Here is an 11,528-nt window from a genome sequence, read left to right on the forward strand (position 1 = left end):
GTAATAGTACATTAAACCACAAAGAGCTAAAACATGAACAAGTCTTTTGCAAGGTTGATAAGGCTTAAATGTAACTTCCTTCTAAAAACTGTACTTTTAGTCATCTTTGAACCACTTTGATCATCCAAAAGAAAGGGCTGGAACATTACTTAAATCTTAACTGCCAATGATGCATCCTGGGAGAAATTCTAACCCAAGTGAAGTCAAAAAGAAGTTTTGCTTCTGACTTCAGTGAAGCCATGATTTCACTTTTGTGTAGTTTTTTTATTTTGTGTTGTTTTTTTCCCTTGATAACTGAGAGCAGGATTAATATATTTTCCATAGCCTTTCTATTCAATAACAAATTAGTGGGCGACTTGACACCCATAATATTCCTACAAAACAAAACTGGTAAATCAAATTTATTCTTACAAGCCTACTGTCTTTTTCATAGATTGCTTTTAAAAATAATTTGCTCAATATTTAGCAAATATACACATATTTAATAAAGTATGGCAGGCACTAGCAAAATAGGTCATTTTAACCACTGTTGCCTGTATGGTTTGTGTTCAGCAAAGGCATATCTACTATCAATTGATAGTCTGAAAAGTGTACATAGCTCTTATTCTTCTTCTTCAAGATCTTATTTTTATGCTATTATGTTGAAATGCTAATAAATGATACAATCTTAAACTTAGTTGCTAATACTCTATTCCTAGTTATTAAAAGTATTTTAAAGTGACACTAAAATCACCCCAGGATTGATATCCAGTCCTACAGTAAATCATATTTTAAAATGCCTAATTGTTGTAACACAAGGAATTAATTTTAGGAATTACTTGGATTTCTGTGGATTTGCTAGATAAAGTAGGTAAAATGCAATATGAAGCTCTTATCCCCTCTGCTTTCTTTTGTAATTTCTGACTCTCCTCATTTCTGTCCTTCATGATTGCATTGTTGGAGCAAAGGGATTTCTCTATTGGCAATGCTGCTGTAGTTCAGTATCATTAGCTCCTATAGGCTCTAGGCATTCTGCTGTCATGAACCTCATAGTCCATTATTGAACATATTGGTCTAAATTAAGCAGGTGAAATGCCTTTTAGGCCATCAATTCCATCTTGCTCCAAAACCAAAATCATGCCTTACAGTATGTTTTCAGTTGTTCTAGCCAGTCTAATGTTTCTTATCTGTTCCATTGGGAATATTCTCCACAGTATAACAATTTCACTGAAGGAAATTTTATCCTGATATTTGTACTAAATTTATCCTTGCTTAGTTTCATCACATTACACCTAATTTCTCTCTTGTTTGGGAGCATATAGAAGCTGCAAAACTCTGGCTATTATGTTATCCCTCCAACCTTTGACATTTTAGCTTACGTGTATATGTTTCTTTAAATCTATTCCAAATCACTTTCTCCAGCTCTCCGTTCACATTTGCTGCTGTTCTGTGAACTCTCTCCAGTTTATCCCATTCTGGCTGTAATGTGCATACAAGTGTTACAATAGTCCAGATATTATCAGCGCCATACAGAATATAATTCTCTGACGCATATTTGCTGTTGGATAAGTAAACAAGTTGTGCTGGACCTTTTTTAAAATGTTTTGTTGCCACTTTGTGTGACCCACACTTGGGAAGAGACACGAGATGGGACCTGCAGGGCTGGGCTTAGTTCTCTACTGTTCAACCTGGCAGATAGAGTTGTAGTTCCACTCAGGTTTGGCCCTTCTGCTAGGTCTCAAGTCCTGCTGAAGAGAACTAGGCCCAGCTTCACAAGACAGGATCTGCTGCTGTGCAGTGAGTAATGGATGGGCTCATTTCTCCTCCCAGTCTCCTCTTCACACTGAGACTGTGACCCACCTAGAACCCACTTGCAGCCAACAGATGCATTTGCATTAGAAAGAGAAGGCTGGAGTCATGATTTTTTTTTTTTTTTACTTTTCACTGTCTCCTAACTTCGCATTGTTTTATTTTTATAGCCCATGTAATATTGATACAAACTGAGAATTCAAATTTCAAAGACAGCCACTGTCTCTAATTCTGCCTGTTGGGCAATGCATCTGAAAAGATCTATGACACAAGGAACTTTGGTGATTTAGTTATGTAGTGAATTAAAGTTCTCACTGGCTGATCACCTGAGGACTGCCAGTGTTTGTGGTGTAGAGTTTGTGCCAAAGACAATACATATTTGCACATTTTTGACAGGGTGTTAATGGAGCTGTTCAGTATCCTAAAAGATTTCTAAAGGAAGCTTTTCGGCTAGTGCGTGAGAGAGGAGGCGTCTGTGTCGCAGATGAAGTGAGTATCCAGAAACCCAGTTTTTTTGCGGGGAGGAAGGGGCTATTTCTGCCAGGCCACTGAAAAAGCCAGCAATTGGAATGAATGTAAAATACAGACCCTCAAAATAGTTTAGCCTTTCCAGTTTCACAGCCTAAGAGAGGACCAAAGAATGGAATTCCAGCACAAGAGCCTTTGCTAGACAAAGTTAATAGCAGAAGTTATTAATTCTTCACGTTCCTGTGCATTACATTAATAATGATAGTTCTCAGTTGACAGTTTCTGTTACAGGGCACCAGGGCTGGTCCTAACCAATTGGAAGCCCCAGGCAACCACCAGGGAAAAGTTGTCAAGCAAAAAAAAGGGGCGGGAGCTGGGCCAAAATACGGGTCACAGCCCCTTCAGTTGCCATGTGTCCCGAGCGGGCTTCTGTCAGCGGCCCTTTGAAAACGGTGGCCCCAGGCAACTGCCACGCTCTCCCGCCCCTAAGACCGGCTCAGCAGAGCACCATTTCACTGATTGGGTAGAGTACCATTGACTTGTTTATGGCGGCATAAAATATGATTCTTAAAAACTTACCATTACATATTTAAAGCCTGATCCAGAGTGACTGATTAGGAAAACAGTTTTTACAAGATAACGTTGTAAAACCGTAGTGTAGACAAGGCAAGTGTCACTGTAGCTGGATGAGATCTAGAGGGTAGCCTGCTACAACTCTTTTGCAGTTACATATTTTAATCCAATTTAATCTGATTTGCTTGGTTAAGACAGTCTGACTGATAACTAACTCATGGAAACACAGGTTGAGTGACTAAAGTATACTGTGCTAGAGGTGTTAGAATTATTATAGCTTGAAACTAGAAATTCTGAAAAGTGCTACACAGCTACAACTCCCATTCATAACTTCTCAGTCCTTCTCGCCATGTTAACTAGGAGAAAGGGTGTTAACTGTCATCATAAAAACACTCTTAGGCCTTGTCTATACTAGACCAGGCAGGTTGATTTAAGTTAAGCAACTCCAGTTATGCAAAATGCTTAGCTAGAGTCAGCTTACCTTAAGCCATGCTGTGATGGCATCCACACAGCAGGAGGCTGAGGGGAGTACACGCTCCCGTTAAGTTTCCTTTACTCCTTGCAGAACGAGGAGTACCAGACACCAGTGGTGGCTGCCCTCAGCATTCCATTTACAGGTCTACATTAGCCCTGCTAAATCAAACCTCTGGAGGGTTGATCTTTTCACTAGTGTAGACATGCCCGTAGTATTGTACTTTTTGTAGCTGCTCAGTACTGAAATTCACCAAACACCTGTGGTGCCAGCAGTATGATGACTCATAAGCAAGCTTTGTTAGGTACTTCAGCAACTAGGACTTGTAGGTGCTATTCTGAATATTGCTGTTTACTGAGAGATTTAAATTGTATAATTACAGAGGAGATAGGATGGATGCAATACCACTTTTCATTTGTATGAAGTGTACAGTGTCTATTAAAAAGAAAAGCTGTCAACAAAACTATCAGTGGAACCTGTCTTTTCCTACAGTCAGTATTTAGTATAGGAAAGAAAAACTGTGTGAAGCCAATTGAATGAGAAACCTGCTAGAATGAAGTTGACATTAAGATCTTACAGCTGTAAGTGCAAATTGGTAACAGAAAGGCATAGATAAAATACCACTTATGAAACTAAGAAACAACTTAAACTATTTTGGATTTTTTGAAAGGTCCAGACAGGGTTTGGACGGACTGGCAGCCATTTCTGGGGATTTCAAACACATGATGTAGTCCCTGATATTGTTACCTTGGCAAAAGGAATTGGTAATGGCTTTCCAATGGCAGCTGTCATAACCACATCAGGTATGTTATTCTAAAGCATAACACTGAGGTGACTAATGAATAGATTATAGAATAACTTAGCTTCCCTCTAGCCTTTTATCCAGCCAGAAGACCGCGCTTATGAAATAGTAAATATTGTCCTCATGGTACAAAAAAACAAGGCATTGAATTTTTTTAATCCAATTCAGATTTTGCTCCCCATTAAACCAGTTCAAATCTAAAATAAATCCATTGAAAGCAATGGTTATACTGGTGTAACTGAGATTGACACCTAGCCCAGTGAGTCATTGGCAGAACTGACAGAACACAGAAATTCTAAATTCATTGCCCTGCCCATGAGACATACCATTAGTACTAGAGAAGCATTCTGGACAACTCCAGAATTGTGAGTAGTTAATATGAACAATTCAGTGGATTTAATCGCTCAAGGAAAGAATAAGTTTTATCATAGGTGTACTAACTAGACCGTTCTCTAGCTCTGTTAGAAATATAATTGTTCATCTATTAAAACCCCATCCCCTTTCCTTTTAGCATCTGCTACAGACCATGTATCTTCTGAAACTTTGCCCTAATGATTTCAAATTGGTTACCCGAAACAATATCCTTTTCTTCTTTTGCCTACAATTAAATTGGAGCACAATGTTATATTATTAAACATGAAGTTGAAACTGATAGAACTTATCACCAGTCATCAGGTAATTGTGAGGAAGAAAACCAATGAGTATGCTTTTTCTTTTAGAGATTGCAAATTCCTTCGCTCAAAATCTTCATTTTAACACATTTGGAGGAAACCCTATGGCCTGTGTAGTTGGATCTGCAGTTCTTGATGTAAGAAAAAAGTGATATGTTCATAGTATCTTACTACACTATTGCTTGCTAAGTGTTTTGGCAGAGGCAGCTTTGTGCTACTTCCCTTCCAAATGATGGAACTTCTACTATATACAGAAAATGAGAAATACCTATTTTTATTAATTCATTGGAGATATACACATATAAGAACAAATTAATTGCCTCTCTCCCATTTCTATAACTGATTTCGCCTTGTAGCAGGAATAAGAGGATTAAATAACGCTATGGTTAATAGACTGTGATTAATAGCTTCATCTTTTTCTTTCCTTGCTTATGTGCTCAGTATCCTGTTTGTCAATAGAAGTACACGGAGTTTACTTTAGTAGGTGTCATAATTAAGCAGTTCAGTCCCATGGGCTGTGTCTAGACTGGCAAGTTTTTCCGCAAAATCGTCTGACTTTGCGGAAAAACTTGCCAGCTGTCTACACTGGCCACTTGAATTTCCGCAAGAACACTGACGATCTCATGTAAGATTATCAGTGTTCTTGCGGAAATACTATGCTGCTCCCGTTCGGGCAAAAGTCTTTTTCCGAAAGCCAGTGTAGACAGCACAGTAGAGTTTTCCACAAAAAAGCCCCGATCGCGAAAATGGCAATCGGGGCTTTTTTGCCGAAAACTGCGTCTCGATTGGCCAAGGACGCTTTTCTGCAAAAAGTGCTTTTGCGGAAAAGCATCCTGCCAATCTAGATGTGCTTTTGCAGAAATGCTTTTAACAGAAAACTTTTCTGTTAAAAGCATTTTCGGAAAATCATGCCAGTGTAGACGTAGCCATGGAGTTCATCACTTTTCCTTTATAGAAATCATCTAACCTAGCAAAAGCATATACTCTGAGGTACATACTTAAAGCATATTTTAAACACCAAGCTTCCACTTTCAAAAAAGAATAGTGAAATTAAATCCTCATACAACACCTTGAAAAGCAGGGCAAGGGTATAGGTCGTATTGATGTGAGACAAACATTCACTTGGTCATATGTACACACCCTTCCTTAAACCTCATTTCTATGTAATGATATTATATTGCAGGGTTCTGACCATCTGGCTCCCTTGTTACATCCAAATTTACTGGAGGCTTGTTCAAATAGAATAGCACTTCAGAGGACCAACAGCCTATCTATCTTCTGTTGCATTCAGCATAGAATTAAAGTGTAGGAGCTCCAACACCTCATTTTTTGTTTAAAATAACTGCTACCAAGGTGGCTCTAATCCAAGTTATGTTTTAGCCACGATCCTCAAATCTGAGTAGGATTAAATTAAGACATTGTGCGAGTTTTAGACCCTCAAATTGCAAAATCTTCATTTTTGCAATTCAGAGTAGAGGTAAGTTAATATGTCATTGATTAAATGCTGTAATATCCTGACTCTGTGCCAGGGGCTGGTAGAAATAAATCAATAATTACTGAGTTTTAAAATGAATGCTTTGCTAAATACAGCATAATAATGTACTCAGATGTTCACCAGAAAGCTTTACAAGGAGTAATAAATATACACTGCCAAATTATAGGTATGTCACATTGCTTTTATGGCACTTTATGACACTTTTTAGAGCTGAACTGAATCGGACAAAGATTTTTTTATGCTGCTTAACATGGTCAGTTTTATATGTTTGTGTAAAGCTTACACATTAGTACCTTGAGGATCAATTAACTGATGAGTAAATAATGAAAAAGTATATGACATAAGCTATTGATTAATTTGACACACATAGTTTAGATTTTTTGTGGCCTTTCTTATTAAAGTAAAATTTAAGGCAGACTTACTAATACGAAGTTGTAAATCTCTGCTGGGGGGTAATGAGCTTGCAGGCTAGTTACAGGTGTTTTCATTAGCCACTTTCTATAATTCATTATTTCCAACAACTTTGGTCTTTGTACATAAACCAGGCTATTGCAGAAGATGGTCTTCAAAAGAACAGTGAAGAAGTGGGGACTTATATGCTATTGGAGTTTGCTAAATTGAGAGATGAATTTGAGATCATTGGAGATGTCCGTGGCAAAGGCCTTATGATTGGGATAGAAATGGTGAAGAATAAGGTTGGTAAATTGCACATGCCCTTCTATTTACCCAGTATTAAAACTCTTGTGTGAAATGACTATATGCCAACTGAGAGCATGTAGCTATTTATCTGAAAAATAGCAAGTCAGAACTCTGCACTAATAATTTGAATATTCAAAGTGCTTAATACATCTGGAACTCTGAATAGTCCCATCCTAAAAGGCAAGATGATCATTAACTTTATCCAAAAATGGGTGGTAGCAATAGAACACTTGTTGCTTTCCCCGTAATATAGTTTGACATCTAGACAAAAGGCCTCTTGCTTTCTCTATTCCACAGGACAGTCGTCAACCTCTTCCAGTTGAAGAGATGAGTCAGATCTGGGAAAACTGCAAAGACATGGGATTATTGATTGGCAGGGGTGGACTGTATAATCAGGTACAGTAAACTCATTTATGTATCTTTTGTCCTGACTTAATTGCAGCTGATTTGACTTTTCAAATTGAATTGAAGTTAATTTTTAGAGAACTATAAAAAAGTTTGGAAGTTAGTAAACAAGTCTTCTTGTTTAATGAATATTGCAGATCAAGATGCTTTTGTTTTAATCCTCTCAATTATTTCAGTAAATTATTTACTCTTTAAATTCCTGCTCTTCAGAAAGGAATGTGATCCTTAATAGTAGTCTATGATACACCCATCAACCCTATCTTTTTAATATTTAGATGCTACCAAAACCAGAAATGCCTAGTCCTATCAGATCTGTCACATTGTTCAGTTTTGTCATGGGCTGATGGTCAGAACCATATGAAAAGAGAAAAGTGCATTAAATTTTGTCAGCCTGGCATACTCAGAGCTGATGAAATTCTACCCATCTGGGAATAAGCCAGAACATCTCTTGTGAATCCACACCTTCCATTGTACCCAGTAAATTGCTATATGTTAACTTATTCCATTTCACTTGAAATAAGTTCTCTAAGGACTGCTGGCATTTTTGTCCTTCAGGGTAATAGTACGGTTACTAGCCTACTGCTGACAGTGTTCAGAGCCAGGACTTAATCCAGCTCCCTCAGATCAGCCAGCTTCAGAAGATAAAGGATATTTGATGATGCACATACTACACCTCAGATTAATTCCTACAATGCACAATCAAGTGATCCAAACAGATTTGCACCTACTAATGATCATCTAGTAATTAGGGATGTTAAATAGCAATTGATAAGATGAGTAGTTGATGGAATTTCTATCAGCTACTCAATTAGTTAAGGGAGTTTGCTGTGACTCCGCTTATTAAATGTAGTAAGAGCCACTAGGCTTTTACTACATTGAAAAGGCAGAGCTATAGCACTGTGGGACTGGGCACAAGCCTGGACAGCTGAGTCCCAGGTGCTGCGCCTCTGCTTTTTTTAAATGTAGTAAGAGCCGCCAGGCTCCCCCCAGCACCAGCTTCTGCTCTTCCCACTGCCTCTGACAGGCAGCAAAGGGGAGGGGGAAGTGACTAGTCAAGTAGTGACTGATACCTGATAAGCCAATGCTTATCAGGTAGTTGACTACTTGACTAATCGCTTACATCCCTTCTAGTAATAGTTCAGCCTGTTTGAGGACAGACCATCTGCAGCATTTATAGACAGCAATAGAAACTGCAAGGGTTGAACTTTCCTAAATCTGTCATTAATATGCATGCCTCATCAGATTTTTAGACTGTTTGCCCTGGGATGTATACGTTACTATTTGAGTAGCATAAAAGCAAATGATGTTCTAAATCAAATCTCAACCACAGCTGTAACAGGTGATAGGCACCAGCAGGGTTTACATAGGAATGACCAAGTTCTGTTGTATTCAAAGAGCTGGAAGCCTGAACTAATTAAGGGAACATGTTAAAACTAAATTCAATTCCATTCTAAGATACTGTAGAATATAATTATTTGTTGATGAAACAAGCATGGGGCTGAAGTGCACTATTTAATCACACCTTACTGGGCTGGTTCTGCTTCGTTTTAATTGATTTTTTTTTCCATACTTGAATCCTGCAATATAGCTTTGGATGATTAGCTATAGCTCTCTCCCTTCACTTAATTCCTCTACCCAGTTACAGTAGTGTTAGTAAAGTCTTTAGGTTTTCTTGTGAAAAATAAATGAAATATATATAGGCTTTATTTCAATTACTGTATTTTCTTTTAAAATGAAGGCTGGAGTGAGACTTCAGGGAGGTGGTATAGGACTCAAAGCAAGGGGCTGGGAGGGGTCTTAGCTGGGTTACCTATGGCAGCAAAGGTGGTGCTACGCCAGTGGGCACATTCCATCGCTTCCCCCCCCTTTCCACTGGGCCTGCAGGCTGTCTGTGGGTGGCAAGGCTAGGGGCTGCCTCTGGCCTGCAGGGGCCTCTCCCTACCACAGCCTGCTGAAGCTCTACGGGCTGCTCCCTCATCCAGCAGCTCCCCCACAGACTGCAGGGGAAGCTAGGCCCTGGCAGCTGCCCTTCCCCCCCACAGGCTGTTCTTTAGGGAAAATGAGGCTCCAGGGGGCTGCCTCTGATGTCCAGTGACTCCCCTTCTTACTCTAGGTGCTATAGCTGCCTCCAAGGGCTACTCTTAGTATTGAATTCCTCCTCCTCTACCCCTCCCTTTCACATTTTTTAGGAGGAACCCAATCCTGCTCTTGGTTTAAGTTATGCAGCTTTCTCTTAACCTATCACCAGAGCTGGCATGATTTTGTGCAAATACTTAACGGAAAAGTTTTTCCATTAAAAGTATTTGCGCAAAAGCATCTGTGCCAGTGTAGATGCTTTTTTGCGCAAGAAAGCTCCGATGGCCATTTGAGCCAGCGGGCTTTCTAGCACAAGAAATTAACGTTGCTGTCTACACTGGCCCTCTTGCGCAAGGCTTATCCCTGAGCGTCAGAACCACTGATTTTGTACATGAAAGTCAGTGTTCTTGTGCAAATCCTCATGGCCACTGTAGACAGGCAGCAAGATTTTGCACAAAACCATGCCAGTCTAGACGCAGCCCATACGTTGGTGGTCCTAGTTCTTATAGTTTAGGAGGAGATCTTGAACAGACAGACTGACACACGCTCTAAAATATAGATGGAGGTTTTTTAAGGACAGTGGAGGAATGATCAGCCACATACCTAACATCATATTTCCGCTGTTGCAACTACAGTTTGTCCTTATTTTTTCCATGGTTACTAACCTTTAAAAATGCAGAGATTAATGGATATGTAATTACATCAATCCCAGTGTCTTCCTCCCACTCCAATTTAAAACTTTCTACCTTTCTTTCTACAGACATTTAGACTTAAACCTCCAATGTGCATTACAAAGCAAGATGCAGACTTTGCAGTGAAAGTATTTCATGCTGCATTAATGAGACATCTGCAAGAAACTGCAATATAGACTCTTAATGTTTCTCCTTAGACAAGATGTTTGGTTGGTAACATTCACCCTCCCAACTCTGAAATATTGCTATAAGTACAACTGGCAAGAAATGTATAGCATGAAGATAAGATTGATCTAATTTAGCTGCTTTGAATATTTTAAATTAAATAATAAATTATGCTTAAGTAATGTGAGATCACTCAGTTTACAACGAGACTGATTTCTTGCATGCGTAGTAAAGGTACATATCTTGTATAACGAAAATACCAGTTAAGACAAACACTTTTTAATTAATGCTAACTAGTCTGAAAACATGTCACACCAGCAAGTGAGTCTGGCTGATGTGCTCAGGCTAGCATACATGAGAAGGCATGCTAAGGGATACTGCTTTACAACAGATCTGGAATAGCAAAACTGTCAGGCAAAGAAAGGAAGAACTGTTATGAGCTGGAATTCTGGGATGTAGTTTCTGCAGTGACATAAGAATTATTCTGGGTAATCTTGCTACAGTAACATTTGCTTAGTAGCTAGTGATCTTAAAAGTTGTAATTGCTTTTGCTGCTTGATTGTAGATTTGTTCTTGACACACATTACTAGGAAGTGAGGAGGAGTCAAATTTCTAGAGGCTGGAAGCTCTTCAATGAAGAAAAGTTGTACAGGTAGCTTGTAACATGCAGATGGATTGTGTTTAGCAGTTTAGAGAAAAACCATATTAAAATAAGGATATCACTAGGTTCTGAGCCAGTCTCTTGCTCAGCCTCAGTGATCTTCTCTCCTTTGACTCAGAGCAGTGCTCCATCTCTAGATGCTGCTATGTGCCCCATATGTCATCAGCAGAGATCTCACATTAGATTACACTGAGCAGGGGGGAAAAAAGGTTAAGATGGGATTAAAACCGTCCTCCTATTAATCAGTTTACAATTGAGTTAATTTCAACTAACTGTTTTTAAGTATTTGGTCCAATCAAAGATGTAATCACACTTACACAGCCAAAATGGTAAAGTTTAGAGATAAATTAGCCCTTACCTTACAAACAGTTTTATACAGTTGTGGGGGCCTTACATTGCATCACACCCTACATAAGTTTCTATATTATTCCATACAGAACCACAGCTCTTAAGTCTTAGTAAACCACTGTAACAACAAACTCAGAAAGCTATGGACAGATGGTCAAACACAAACGCCATCCTACATCATAATAGATGAGATCTATAAAATAAACAGCAAAA

The 11,528-nt window shown here is 38.9% G+C and overlaps 1 protein-coding gene across 4 annotated transcripts in view; it reads left to right on the forward strand.

Annotated features, from left to right (window-relative positions):
- Positions 1-11,528, forward strand: part of AGXT2 (alanine--glyoxylate aminotransferase 2) — a 66,982-nt gene that overhangs the window by 28,613 nt on the left and 26,841 nt on the right. For 3 of the 4 annotated variants that reach the window (XM_075932577.2, XM_075932580.2, XM_075932579.2), the window contains 6 exons: positions 2,185-2,277; positions 3,972-4,104; positions 4,823-4,911; positions 6,815-6,964; positions 7,266-7,364; positions 10,210-10,493. In XM_075932577.2, the coding sequence (XP_075788692.2) occupies positions 2,185-2,277; positions 3,972-4,104; positions 4,823-4,911; positions 6,815-6,964; positions 7,266-7,364; positions 10,210-10,317 (672 nt within the window). In that variant the 3' untranslated portion in view covers positions 10,318-10,493. Of the gene's footprint in view, positions 1-2,184; positions 2,278-3,971; positions 4,105-4,822; positions 4,912-6,814; positions 6,965-7,265; positions 7,365-10,209; positions 10,494-11,528 lie in introns of those variants that run through there. The other variant, XM_075932578.2, reaches the window with a different exon arrangement.

Source organism: Pelodiscus sinensis, chromosome 6, assembly GCF_052426305.1.
Source record: "Pelodiscus sinensis isolate ZL-2025 chromosome 6, ASM5242630v1, whole genome shotgun sequence".
NCBI classification, from domain to species: Eukaryota; Metazoa; Chordata; order Testudines; family Trionychidae; genus Pelodiscus; species Pelodiscus sinensis.